This window comes from Mytilus trossulus, chromosome 8, assembly GCF_036588685.1.
Source record: "Mytilus trossulus isolate FHL-02 chromosome 8, PNRI_Mtr1.1.1.hap1, whole genome shotgun sequence".
NCBI classification, from domain to species: Eukaryota; Metazoa; Mollusca; class Bivalvia; order Mytilida; family Mytilidae; genus Mytilus; species Mytilus trossulus.
The window spans coordinates 13,956,008-13,971,143 of record NC_086380.1 but is presented as its reverse complement, the minus strand read 5'-3'; the positions used below and the strand labels follow the sequence as shown (position 1 = coordinate 13,971,143).

The window sequence follows — 15,136 nt, the reverse complement described above, 5'->3', positions numbered from 1 at the left end:
GACTAAAAACGAAGTCGGTTACCCTATGATTATTTTATATCATTAAAACAGATATTTATGTGTCAACAATATGTAGTTTTTTAAGAAAAATCTATGGAGTAGAATTAGAGATTTTGCGATTTCAAGACAAATGTAAGAAGGTTTTTCGCCGATTTTATGTGCTTTCTATACAAATGTTCACCCATTTTGTTAGAATTCAATCAGTAATATTTCAAATGTTAATTGAGATAAATGTATTATTTTATTCGATTTTCAGTTGTAGTTCAACGAGCCAAGAATGTATGCAAATTTTTAGCAAAATCTGCGACATAGCCCATTTACTGTTCCTTGACCTTAATCTAGAAAATTTATAAGGATCTGATAGAATAGACAGTTCCACCACTGCCAATCAAATGCATACATTTAAGACGGTTCAAAATAACAAGTCGTCGTACATTTAAAGCCAATGAGAAAAACCTATGCAATTTAACTTTAAAAGGTCAAAATAAAGGACTGCTTCATACTAAAGCAATAATAAATGAATATAAATGAAAACAGGTAGAAAACAACTGCAAACACTGAATATCAGACCAGTTTGGAGCTGGAACACAATGCTTCAGAAAAATAGTTCGGTGGTATAATCTGCTTGTAGCTCACATTAGTATTTGCTTTGATTTGTCCTTGTCAGTTACAATTCAAGGGAGGTGAACTGCTCGCACAACAAGTTTCATTGTCTTATTGTCTTTGATAACTATCAAGATATATATTTGATAGTCACAGAAACTAATAATTATCTTATTCCAGAAACAGATTACCTTTGCCGTATTTGGTACTAATTTTTTGGAATTTTGGGTCCTCAATGCTTCTCAACTTTGTACTTATTTGTCTGCATACCCTTTAAGATCTGAGTGTCACTGAGGTGTCTTAAGTAGACGAAACGCGCGTCTGGCGTATTAAATTATAATCCTGGTAACTTTGATAACTATTGTACACAACTATTCAAGTCTCTGGGATAAACAACATCAACATGAATAAACGAAATCAGATTAAAACACATGTTTAACCGAAACCTAATGATTGAACAACACGAACAAACATTTTGTATTGTGACAATCATATTCGGACACGTTTGGAATTTTTACCTAATTTTATGGTGATTGCTGCTCCTTTTGATATTATTTTTAATCAGCAGGACCATTTAATAGCAAAATTTAATGTCATGTGTAAATTCAGATCCTGTTGTGCACTTAGGGATTTTGAAAAATTTTATCTGTATATTACACAAATAAAAAAACAAACAGTGTGTGTCATTTTAATGTTGTGTTTCTGTTGTAGTTTTCCTCTATATTTGATGTGTTTCCCTCAGTTTTAGTTTGTAATCCGCGTTTGTTTGTTTTTTTCTCATTCGATTTATGAATTTTGATCAGCGGTTTGCTATTGTGTCCATTATTTTACAAAAGTACCATAGATAATTCAATACGAAAAATCCGTTTTTAAAAAGCAAAACCAAACATTTAAACAGTACACAAAAAAACAAAGAAATGAAGACACCTATGATTCTCCGCAGAACATATGACATTCGTTTGAATTCTTTTTTATTTTGTTTTGTACCTTTGTATTATCTTTAAACTGTCTTATTAGTCCGTCTGATCTAAATAAAAAAAATAGTCAAATGACTTTCAGGTGAGAAAGTCAAGATTTCATTTTTATTTACAATTTCTTAAAATTCAAGAGTATTTTTATTTTTTACATTACTATGATACATTTATTTTACAAGAAATTTACAGTAAACGGCCGCAAAACTCTTTGATTGTCTGACAATGCATTGTAATCAATTTCATTGCAATTGTGTTCAGTTATTGGTTTTTTATGTTTAGAGTCTCTGTAGAACCACTTTGACTGCTTACTGTAATTTTTGGAAGAAATTCATTCTTCTGACTGCCTTTGTCATCTATGTTCAATGGACGCTTGTCTGCTTCAGTTATAGCTTCTCTGTTCAGAGTCGAATTCATTTTCAAATAGTAACCAGACTGGATGCTGATTCCCTTTTCGATTCTGGATTCCGTGGTAAGTCTGTCAAGTTCACTACCATTGCTGTATCTGGTAGAAGGTGGTGGATCCGTGTAGTCATTACATTGTCTTGAACTATTATCCTTTGTCTCTGTTGATCCTGATGCAATTTTCACATATCCAGATTCAGATTGAATACTCTCGCTGCTTGATTTCCGTTCTTGTTTTTCTTTGTTGATATCTTGGTAGCTAGCACATTTGGCATCTTTGAGTAATCCTGTGTACGGATTCAAATAGTCCGTACTACCGCCATGACTCTTTATTTCTCCACTTGTAGCTGAGAGCTTACTTAATCTCTGTGCTTCAGTAAGTGACAAGTACTGATTAGTTTTTCTCTTTGTCGTCGGTATTCTCTCCTTTATGGGCGGTTTAACATCATTGGAATCGGCATAGCTGTAAGGATAATTCGGATGTAGCTTTGAATCAGGTATTTCAGCGTAGTCATCAATGTCTTCATAGAAGTTACTGCTACAATCGCCCCTCTTCTTCTGTTGTAGTTGTAGCTTGTCCCTACTATTTGTTCGGCATTTTAACACGATAATAATAAGGCTTACTACCAAAACCAAAATTCCAACCACTGTACCAACTATAATCCCTAATGATATGCCTAAAATAATACATGTGTGTATGAACAAACCATATTATCAAAAATACGTTTCTGAACATTTTAAAAAACAGTTAACAAGAAAGAAAAAAAAATATTGAATTCTGAAGTAAGTGTTAACAGTGACACTCAAGACCAAAGTCCATTAATCGAGTAAAGAAAATCCGGTAAGAATGACAATAACCAATGCAAATGTTGTTGATCAGTCAATGACGTATTTGAATTGTGTTATAGATTAAATCATCTGCGTGTTATATTCTCACACAACTAAAACAATTGTCCTACCAATAAAACTAGGTTAACATCATCATCATGTTTTTCGGAAATTGCCTGTACCCAGTCTGGAATTTTACAGTACCTTTATATTTATACCGATGGTTGATATACTCGTATATTCGATGTAATTAGGTTTTATGGACTTTTTTTTTTAATTAACCTTGAAATTGAATACTTTTTTTTAATTTAGTATACACTTAAAAAATATATTGCAATGCTAACCCTGGTTGTTTACTAATACCTAATACACTTATTTCCTGTTTAAATATTTATAAACCCGTTTCTGGTTTTCCGTTTGGGATAATGACCGCAATTTTTTTTCTATGTTTTATGTTGCTGTTGCAATGTCTACCGTAAGGTGCTTTTTTCAGTTTTTTGATTTAACAATATACCATCTTTGTCAATTTGTTGACAGACGCCGTCTTCTGGATTGCAATCCTGACAACTACATATCTGTAAGCAGTCCATTCCATATTTACCAGCATCACATGCTAAAACAGGACCAAATACATTACTTATTGTTACATCATGTCTACAGTTTTCAAAGTTTGATGTTACTTTTATTAAATGTGTACACTAACGAAGAGTAGCATTCTTCCCTACTCTTATTTTATTCTGATTAGGTTTTTAATGAATATACATTTCTACTCATTAAGTATTGACGAATAAAGGGCGTTTGTTTTTATTTGAATATCTGTGAAAAAAACTAAAAGAGAAATCATTAAGCACGTTTGCCAATAACAATTCAACAAATCGGATATATAAAATTAAACTTAAGTTCCAGGCACCAATCAGTTCCGTGACAATTAGACCCAGTGACTAATGGTCAATTGACAATGTACTTTGTAATAATGATTAACAATGCTCACTTTCATTGCAGTGCGGTCCTTGTTTCCCTATTTCACAATGACAATTTCCTGTCATGTGATGACATTGATGATTTGCTGAACAACTGCATCGGTTAGCACACTCAATACCATAGTAGCCAGAGTCACATTCTATGAACAAATAGGGGTTCATTATTATTAAGCTCGAAACCTTAATGCAAAGTGCAATAAAATCAAACCTCTTTTTTAAGCTTTGGTATATATTTTTCATACGTGTTTACATTTTGCATCTCACAAGGGATATTTAGTCGAGGAGTCTTCTTTGGAATACACAATTAAGTGAATGTATTGCTACATTCTATACGAAAATATACTTTAGCTTTTTCTAAAAAGATTTTTTTCTTTCTATTTGAACTATAATAGTCTTTTTGATATACCCGTATATAACATTGCATTCAAATTCACACTAAGAACCGATCGAAATCATCACATCATATCAAAAGCATCTATTAAATCCATTTTGAATAGAAGTGTCACCATTGATCTTTTAGTGCCTTCTTCAAACATTTGAATAGAGGATATTCATTGTCCAGGTTTGATTAGTTTGGACCTTATCCATACTATATTGTGAATTTGCACTACCTTTTGAAACAATTGCTATATTTGGTTTATTTTTGTGACGCTATCAATCAACACGTACATTTCATTTTTTTTTTAATTTGATTAAGGAATATGTTAATATCTGAAAATAGAAACACTCAAAAGATATTACCAGAAATGGATGTAACAATTGCGCTTATTCTGTCAATATATGTAAGGAAAACATAATATTAAAATAATTTAAACCTTAACTGTCGACAAATTTAAGATAAATTCAGGAGTTATCGCGATTCCGCAGAAGTTATGTATGAACTTCTTTCCCTCTAAATATTTTTTTTAATTTGAACCTCGCTATGCTATCGGTGCCTTATTTTACTGCTTCCTGTTTTCTGCTAATGCGAATACATTTAATAATAAGTTTGTTTTATAAACATGGAATATTAGTAACTTACTGTTGTCACAATGTTTTCCTATCCATCCTCTATCACAAGTGCACTCACCAGTCTTTGTGTTGCATACGGACGTTTCAGAACATTTACAGTTGTATATACAACTAGGCCCGTAGAATCCTGCACTGCATTCTAGAAATGATTAAAATGACAATGACGTCGTATCAAAATTTAGTATTCTTACGTTTAACAGATATAATTTCTTGTAATATATTTAGTCATTTACTATAATTTTTGGGGGACATTCTCTATGCATAGTGACAAATTTCAAACAATTTAAATGCAATGTTTATCAATGTAACAGTACGTTGTATATCTTATAAGATTTTTAATTTTATCCTCATGTATTATGCATTCATTTTATCTCTACGAAGATCAGTTTCCAAATTGACTTATGTATTGTCAAATAAGGCTCCATTATTCGTATATTATCCATGATCATGAAATAAATAGAAGTAGTTTTAGTTTCATGTTCACTACAAATTGACAAATTTGTTTTATATGAGATTGGATCCTCTTTTAGATGAAATCTATTAAAACAATATTACTTTCTGCTACATGAATCTTTTCCACTAAACCCGTCCCCACACAGGCATTCCCTGAAAACAGGAAGACAATTTGAATGGATTTCACAAGTGAAGGTCGAATCTGTATTTTACTAAGGTTTATTCTAAGTTACCGGTTCAGAACATATATTCAAAATTCAAATTATTATTCATTTGTCTCTTCTTTCTTAGGGGAGACCTCTTAATAATATAATAACTGTCTTACCCTTATCACATTTCTCTCCCGTATAACCTGCTTTACATTTACAACCAGCCTTAGGGTCACATAATTTGAAACCTGTACAATCACACGTCAATTTACATAGTTGCCCATATGTATTGTCAATGCATGGATGACTACAATTCAGACCATAGTAGCCTGCAGGACACACTGAAAACGAATATATTGAATTGAAAATAGAATCGACATTGTTCCAAACTGGATCAAATATTTAAAAAACAAAATGGCTGTAATTATGAAGTAATCGTTTTGTGTTCAACATTTTTTCTCAATATTTCGTGACATAAAGACAGAAATCACAGTGATAACATATTCATGTCCTGGTTATTATATCTGACATGTTTTGTATGTTTATTTGAACTGTTACTGAATTTTATTTTATTTAGAATTTGGAAGCGAGCATCACAGATGAGATTTTAATAAACTTTTACACTGTTTATAATGTATATAACGCGTTTTTCCTGCCATATGTATGTATGTGACTGTCCGACGTCAGGAACCTCTAATTTAGTGGTTATCGTTTGTTGATATGTTACATATTTGTTTTTCGTTTATTTTTTGTACATAAATGAGGCCGTTAGTTTGTTCGTTTATAATGTTTTACATTGCTATTTCGTGGCTTTTAATAGCTGACTAAGCTGTATGGGTTTTGCTAATTGTTGAAGACCGTTCTGTGATTTATATTTGTTAATTTCTGTGTCATTTTGGTCTTTTGTGGAGGGTTGTCTCATTTGCTATTATATCACATCTTCTCATTTCTATTTTTCTTTTAAACCTCGATCAGATTCCCTAACAAATATCATGAATGAATAAACACATACCACATAAATAGCTTAGGTAGATACACGCTTACAAGACTGATATGACGGTAACGTAGACAACAAATAAAACATTCTGTAAATTGAACTTTATATAAAAGGTTCTTTCTTCAAATGTAATAACGCACCAGAAAAAATATCTAAAAAAAAATGTGTGGTCCTAATACGTTTCCGAAGTAAGCCCTAACTTATTTGATTTAAATAATGGCCAGTAATTACCTAAACACCGATTGTCAACTTCCATAAAATCAGGACAACATGTTGTTTCAATATGTTTATAGTACTGTCCATCTGGCTTCTTTCGGCTAAAAAGAACACAATTAAGAAACTTATTTTTGTTTTCTTTACAATTTGAAATCCAATTAAGTAAATATTTCAGTTTTGAAAATAATAAATGAACAAGCACAGTCTCAAATAATATAAACGTATATGTATATACAATTATTGACTTTTATGAGGCTGATACAATGATTTATCAACACCAGACATATGATGTATTCACCGAGGACAACAACCGAGTGTGAATGTCATATCTCTGGCGTTGATAAATCATTGTATCAACTGAAATCAAAAGTTAACAATTACTTTTATTGAACGACTTTTTTTTTATCTTTATCCAATTTTTTAATATGTGCTAAACAAAATTTTTATACCGCACCCTATTTTTTATATTAAATATATCATATTGCAGTTGCTAAGTTTATCTTTTTAATAAAGTAAACTCAAAACAATTACACAAAAAAAGGAAAGAGAAAAATACATGAAAAACAAGAAGAAAAATCAAAAAAACGGGACTTTACTTGACGTCCTGACCATACGCCATTGACTGCTCTTAAATATTTAAATTTAGGTACACGGAGACTGTTCCAACTCTTATTTTAAACTCTTGGTTGCGTACAAAACGTTTGATCATGAGGATTTCCTATGCATTTTGTAAATGAGAAAACAGATAAGTTTTAGTCATTTAATAATATGCATTACACCATGTCTTCTGAATTACTAAAACATATGACACTTATTTTTAAATTTTTCTCTATATAGCTAGTTGCATCTTTATTCTTGCATTCCTGGGTTTGCTAGAGACTATTTCTATTTTATTTAATTTGATTGTTTGCGGTCAAGGATTTTTGTTTGGATTTTTTTTTTATTTGAAATTTAAACCCGTAGCTTTTGGTAACGAAAAGATAACTTAATGTGTACTTTTAGGACACAATTAGATTTAGTTCATACATTACCGAATATTTCAATATCAGACAAAGGTAGATATAAGCAGATGTTGTATGAGTGCTAATAAGACTTTTCTCCGTTGAAGCCACACTTTATTAAATCAAACCATTAATTGTCAAAATACAGCCTTCAACACAGAGCCTTGGCTCACAACGAAGAGCAAACTAGAAAGGGCTCATATCTAGTGTAAAATCATTCAAACGGAAAAAAAACAACGATCTAAACTAATGACAAATTCTGAACATCAGATTCCAGACTTTTGACTGTTGCAAAACAATTTCAGTAGGTTTAAAAGTTTTAATGTTAACAACCCTCACCCTTATCTGTAACAAAAGTGCTTTATTAATGCTAATGGCATACGATACAGTTACAGGGAAGGTAATGACGTTGCTAACGTAATTTGTTATTTTCGCGACGTCAAACTGTGACATATCGGGAAAAAGATGCATTTTTCGACTGCATTTTATCATTCAAACTGATTTAATTTGAATACGAATTCATGGACCCCTATTTTTCAAAACGTCAAATTGTTTCATTCTACAGGGAGATTATGTGACCCAAATTTTTTTAAACTGTAAATAGAGGATTTTTTTAAATTTTGATAAACATGCAGTAAAAAATGACGTTTTTTCCTCAATTCCTGAACATTTGATAAATATGAGTTATTTCTGAATAAAAAAGTGCATATATTTTTAAGATGATTATAAAATACAGAAATTACCTAAATTTTAACAAAAAACAATTTGTGTTTATCTTTTATAACAAAAAGTTATGTCATTCTTTCGAAAAAGGAATTACGGCCACAAATCGGAATTTTGAGCAAATATACAAAATTTCGACCGCATTTTACTCAAAAAGTAGCACATGAAGGTATATTTTTTATTACATATCTGACTTAATCAGGTAAAAAATAGCCTATATGCAAATTTTCATGAACTTGTAAATACAGGATCAAAACTGTATCGTATGCCCTTAAACAACATAACATGTGTTTTTCTCAATCGATTTATGAATTTCGAACAGCGGTATACTACTATGGCCTTTATTTCATTTGGTCCATTCATAAAGACTTTCATCCTTTTGTCACATTCAAAGACTTACAGAGTCACTAGCATTTATCGACGGCATATCATATCAATAGAAAAAAACACTGGTAACAATTTGAATAAATAAATGAAATATTTTACACCAATTTGGAAACTCCTCTTTGAATATGCCTCATTTCCCTAAATTAAAGGTATGCAGGAGAAAATAATTAAATTATATTCACTTCAACTTACTTGAAAAGAACTAATTAAATATTTATATAATGGTTATGTATTGGCGAAATAGATTGTTATCGGTAAAAAATTGAAAACACACCGTTTAATTATTTCAATGCGTTCGTGGCGCTTTTCTGGATTTACCTTCACCAGGAACACTCAAAGCCAAACATTTGAAATCCGAGGATGTATAAGTACCGAAACCGTTGATGAGCAATATGACAATTCAGTACTGAGACTAAAGCAAAAACTCCATGAAAAATGAAATCTATGCTTTAATTCATAAAAAAAATCATAGGATGCAAATACAAATAGAAAATAAAACACAAGCATCAACGTTTAGGAATTAATGGTCTTCAATGCTTTGAATGTTAATGATTATATAGATGACACGTGTATCTGGTGCAATACAAAATTACAATCCTGGTATAATTGATGAGTTTATCAGACAAGTCAACAAAAGCCTCATACTGAACTAAACAACACGAGATAAGACTCCGATGCAACGCCCATACGCACATATATTTAGATGAAGACACATTTCAAAGTCACAAACACACACGTATTCATTAATCAGGGTTGTGATTAGAATTTGTATGTGATGAGCACGATCAACATATGATACGCCCTAACTACCTACCCTTTGTAACAAAAAAGAAGGAAAAAGGAATGGGGCACAATATATAACATGTATCTACTGTACACAAAGCGAAATAAACTATACTGTGCACATAAAAACAGTTTCATGGTCGTGAAACGGCAAAGATAAACAATTAGGTTACTCCAAGATATGAATTGATAAATTGTATGCAGGCGAGCGGATTTAGTGTTCCTCTTTTTAATTCCGTCAGCACATATGCTTTTATATATCATGAACGTAAAACGGTGAATGCAAATTTAAAGGCAACTGTAGATGCTTCGTTCGAAAAAATAAAGCGTAAACTAAATCCATAAATAATCAATAAAAAGCAGTCTAGAATTGGTCAATATATATGCAATAACGAATAAATGTTATTATTGATATGAGGAGCATTTACTGATGTAAGTACTGACCTTATAAATTTAGAGCATGTATCGTTATCTGTAACACCTAGCCCAGTTGTCAAATCGCTGGCAATCAGTAAAAGTAACAAACTGAATGAACAACGATGTTCAACCATAACGAATTGACCACACTTCTTCTCTGTATTGGATACAATGAATTACTAATTTCCGCGTCTAGGTATAATTTTTTTTATTAAAAAGTATAATATCCGTTTTAAAATGATTGGTTTAAACTACTTTAAGTCCGTATAACATGGCACTAAATCGCTTATATGTAGTACATTGTTGTTTTATGTTTGAAAGCAAATCAAGTTTTAATTGTTTTAATAAAATTACAAACATTCATTCATATGAGTTGTTATTTCAAAATTTGGTTATAAATGTTTTGTGAACTTAAATTAATAAATTCATTTTTAATCAAACTACATTATGTTTGTATGTACATGTTGTATGGCATTTGCCTATTAGAGTCAGTAACTCCTTACTTGTTTCCCTCCCAAGAAAGCAAATAATAGACCTATATAAATCGTTGCATGCTCTTTCTAGTGACATACATAAAGTGGAACTGTTACTATGCATTGTGTTGCTTCGCCATGGATTTAAATCCATATTAATTGTAAGTTCAAGGCGATCTTTGATTTTTTTTAAATTTCGAAAACATGATGTAAACACTCAAGATACAAAATAATTTAGACGACAGTAGTTTATCGGTGTTCAAATTTTGTAATCGATTAAAAAGAGAAACTTAAAGAATAACGTGCAACTAAAAGGGAACAATATAGAGTCAGATGACGGCAAAATTATTGCAGTGTCTATTTATATATTATGTTGTTCTTTGTCGTTTGGAGCAGTGTTTTAGTAAGGGCAACAACCCTGTTTATGAAATCCGTATAGCTTTACAATTTATAAATATGTAAACGTCATACAGGGAAATGGTAGTATTACATTTTCCCAGCATTAGGTTGGCCTTTTGTGTACCCAAGACAGGTGAAGGAAGACAACTTAGGAGCGTTTTGATTGGATGTAAGTGTACAATATATTTTTTTATTTATTTATTCATAACAGCAGTGTGTTAATTTACAATATAAATTTTAAAACCGATTGAAATATTTTCTAGAGGATTATTTGAAAAGGCTTCCAAAATTTCATAAATTTGTTGTAAAATGACGGTGGGCATGGATAACATAACAAGCTCCGTTGGAAATTGGTCATGATACTATTTGACTTCAATTTTTTAAATAGAGTAATAAAGTACTAACACAACACATAATTGTTTTATCCAGGTTTTTATTATATAAACTTGTAAATTAAAAAATAATTATAGTATAGTCCCCTATGTCAGAATAAATAGTACCGTTTTCCCTATACTCAAGATACCAAGGGAAATCAGAATCAATCAGACTTCAGTCATATTATACTATTTTGAAGCATCTGGTAAGAACATTTGATTTTTATCACAAATAATAGAAATTTTGATCTGAGAACAGTACTGTGTTGGGAAAAGTGCTGAGTCATCATAATAAGTCAAATTGATGGGTACTGATATAAAACTTGATTCTAGGGTTTCAAAATTAACTATATTGTATAAACTGCACCAAACTATTGTTCTTTTGTATTTGTTTTCACCTTTCGCAACGATTAATTCAATTGAAAAATCCAGAATTCAAGTCGCAACAATTTTTTTTAAGTGAAATATTTGCTCTTTGTGATGTGTAATTCCCTAAATGTATCAATTGGGTATTTCCCTTGACACAATCTATTAAAATTGGATATTGTCTGGTTAAGTTTGTACTGTTTATATATAGTAAAGCAGTATTTGGTCATACAAGAAGCATTTTCACTGAAAGATTTGTACATCTAAAACAACAGAGGCCCACTTGAGGCTAAATTTAGATAGAACTTATACTCTCCTGTTTAAAGAATTGCTCACATTGTTGGCAATTCATGCAGCAAATATTTCAGCAGTGCTTCATTTTGTATTTTCTATCGTTTATTATATCAGGCATATACAATTTGTCCTTGTGTACTGTTTTAAAGTACTTTTGTTGGGATTTAATACTCCCAAGGGACATAATTCAGGTTTTTCATGGATTAATACAGGCAACAAAGACAAATTTACAGCTGAGTATTTTGCAAATTTATTGGTTTAAGTGTCTAATATCCTTGTTTTATCACATCAAGACAGAATAATGGATTTCATAACCAGCTCTGACATTTTGACCACATTATGGCATATACTAAATCATGGAATGGAGATTAGTATGACAAATCTTGAATTTGTGCTATGTTGTAAATTTTGAATACAATGTATACAAATTGAATAGAACTGTCATTTTGATCTGTTTAATTGGAAATGTTTAATATTATTTTCAAATAAAATAGGATATAGTTGGATAAAGGTTGTTTATTAAGCATTATCTGAAAGAAGTAAAGAAAGATGTAAATCAGCATGTAGGGGTGGGGACATAAAATGATTAATGTTTCTTTAAGTAAAGGGGACATACAAGTATTTATTATAGTCAAGGTTTCGACAATAACCCAGTATTGCATTGATGGTATCAAGAATTCTATATAGCTTTGTGTTACAGTTTAGGGAAAACGTTAGTATTACATTTTTCCAGCATTAGGTTGGCCTTTTGTGTACATAAAACAGGTGAAGTAAGTCAACTTAGGAGCGCTGTGATTACATGTTAGGGTACAATATATTTTTTTTATTTATCTATGAATAACTGCAGTGTGTAAATTTACAATATAAATTTTAAAACCTATTGAAATATTTTCAAGAGGATAATTTGAAAAGGATTCCAAAATTTCATAAATTTGGTGTAAAATGACGGTGGGCATGGATAACATAAACAAGCGCCGTTGATAATTAAAGTACTAACACCGCACATAATTGTTTTATTCATGTTTTATTATAAAAACTAGTAAATTAAGAAAAATGTTAGTATTGTCGCCTATGGCAGAATAAATAGTACCGTTTTCCCTACAACTGAGCGAAGTGTACATGTATGTTACTGATAATAATTGGTAAGCTAAATAACGTTTGGCATAGTACTTAATCTGTGTAAATTTTAAGAATATGTAAGCAGACTTTCTACTTGCGGTTAATTCCTTACTTTCACGTATATAGTGTATCTACTGACCTTTTATACCTAGGACAAGTATAATTGTCTTCTGCACTAAGTCCAATGGTCAAATCGTTACCAAATATGAACAGCAACAATAAAAATGAACAAATATCTTTAACCATTATGCTTTCACAGTATTTGTCTCAGCATAAAATAAAATGAAATTAATACATAGACATAATAGATGTCTGCGTATCGATCTAAGTTAAAGTACACATTTCCGTTTTTATAAACAAAGGTTTTTCAAAATCCTCAAGTTCCAAAATAATGTCAATAGATTTCTTTTGAACAGTTCATTAATATAACCACTTTTAGTAGTATTGAATTGTTTTTTTCTTGTGAATGAAATATTTACCCAATTTTATACAAATGTAATCTTCAAATACACAGAAAACATTTTGAAAGCAATATATTATGCATTAAAAGTATCAACGATTTCCCATTGACTACAGACCAATTTATAGGGTATATTACAGTCATGGACTCCTTAATTGGTTAACCTTTCACAGGTATACTTATAGACAACTTTCGAGTTCGATATCTTTTGCTTCAAACACTTTGGTTTTAGTGAACATCATTCGTGCGTTTATTGGTATAGTCACTGCCGTTTTATATATTCAGCGAGTGGTTAGAAAACTATGATGCTATATTGCACAAATTATTTGGCAAATTCTCATAATAATTGACGAGTTTTTGATCGGTGAACGTATTCTATTAGCTTTATCAATCTAACAAATATATGAAATGTATCAATAAATGACAGGGTTGCATTTATATAAATATTGACAATGTATTTTCTTGCCCAGGGGAATTGCGCCCCTTTAAATTAACTATAAAGTTTGAAAAAAATCTTATCCTTGAATGGAAAGTTCGTATGCACTACTTGTTTTTCAAAGGTCAAACTACAGGGTTGTGCGGCATATTTCCAACGTTTATATGTCCCGAACATCTAAGAGTTTAAACTAACACTGAATTGCTTATCTCTACCTTAACTTAGGATTACCACATATTTCAATTTATCTTACCTCCTATACATTTCTAGGAATATGATTGGTTAAAAGCGACCTCGTAGAGACCGTGTATAGTCAATATAAATTAGTAGGTAGGCGGGGCTTATTTCAATATTAGGTTAGTAGTGATTTTGCGACTTAGGCACTATTTGATTATTCAAAATATTGAAAGTTCTGTTTAATATTGTTATATCAAGGTTGTTTATTATAAATATTTATCGTTTACAATTTAGTGTTTTTTTAGTGCATATCAATTGAAGAAGGTTCTTAAAATTGAACACCTGAACACTTTAATACAGAATTAAGGAGATGTGTTATGATAGCAAATAAGACAACTTTAGTCTAAATTCAACACATAAAGTCGGTAAGATAAATTCCTTACATAGTGTGCTAGTGACCTAATATGATGTATACAGGATAAGTTAAGTCCATATGGGGTTCGAGCTTCGCTCTCACCCCATATAGAATCTACTGACCCTGTATATATCATATTAGGTCACTAACACACTATGTAACTAATAATACATATAAACAATATGCATATGTATATTTACTGGTAATATCCCCAAGATATGTCTTCAAAAGATTTAAAATAGAGATTCTAAATTGAAACCAATATGTAAATTTATTTATCTATGAATATTCGATATCTCCCCAAAAAAGGCGTGGTTTAAGAAACAGTTGTATTTACAAAGTGAAACATATTCGCACTACAATTGCCTTCTAATGAAGGATAACTTTATAATCTACATTTTCCTGAAACAATGGAAAAATTTAAGAAATTTGTAAAAAAAATTTAAACTTAATATATTTATATTTGTTCAGAAAATAAAACAAATATTATGAAAATCTGTATGAGCAACTTTACAAATTACAGTTCGCTTTAAAACAAGAATAATCTCTTTTTCAAAAAAGGAACAAGATCAGAAAACCTTCTGTCAAAATACATGTATGTTAAGTAGGAAGATCATCTTTCCAAATATGCATTAACGTTAGGACGGATATAAGAGATTAAGAAAAAACACTATCGTCCCTCAGATCAGCTACAAAAAA

The 15,136-nt window shown here is 30.8% G+C and overlaps 1 protein-coding gene across 1 annotated transcript; it reads right to left on the bottom strand.

The window, feature by feature from the left end:
* Positions 1–1,674: 1,674 nt before the first annotated feature.
* LOC134727368 (multiple epidermal growth factor-like domains protein 10) lies at positions 1,675–13,258 on the bottom strand. The gene is made up of 8 exons (XM_063591744.1): positions 13,089–13,258; positions 6,629–6,714; positions 5,577–5,741; positions 4,809–4,937; positions 3,799–3,927; positions 3,282–3,420; positions 3,026–3,039; positions 1,675–2,635 (listed from the first exon to the last, which is right to left on the bottom strand). The coding sequence occupies exons 1-8, from the start codon at positions 13,193–13,195 to the stop codon at positions 1,836–1,838; spliced, it is 1,569 nt and encodes a 522-aa protein (XP_063447814.1). The 5' UTR covers positions 13,196–13,258; the 3' UTR covers positions 1,675–1,835.
* Positions 13,259–15,136: the final 1,878 nt, after the last annotated feature.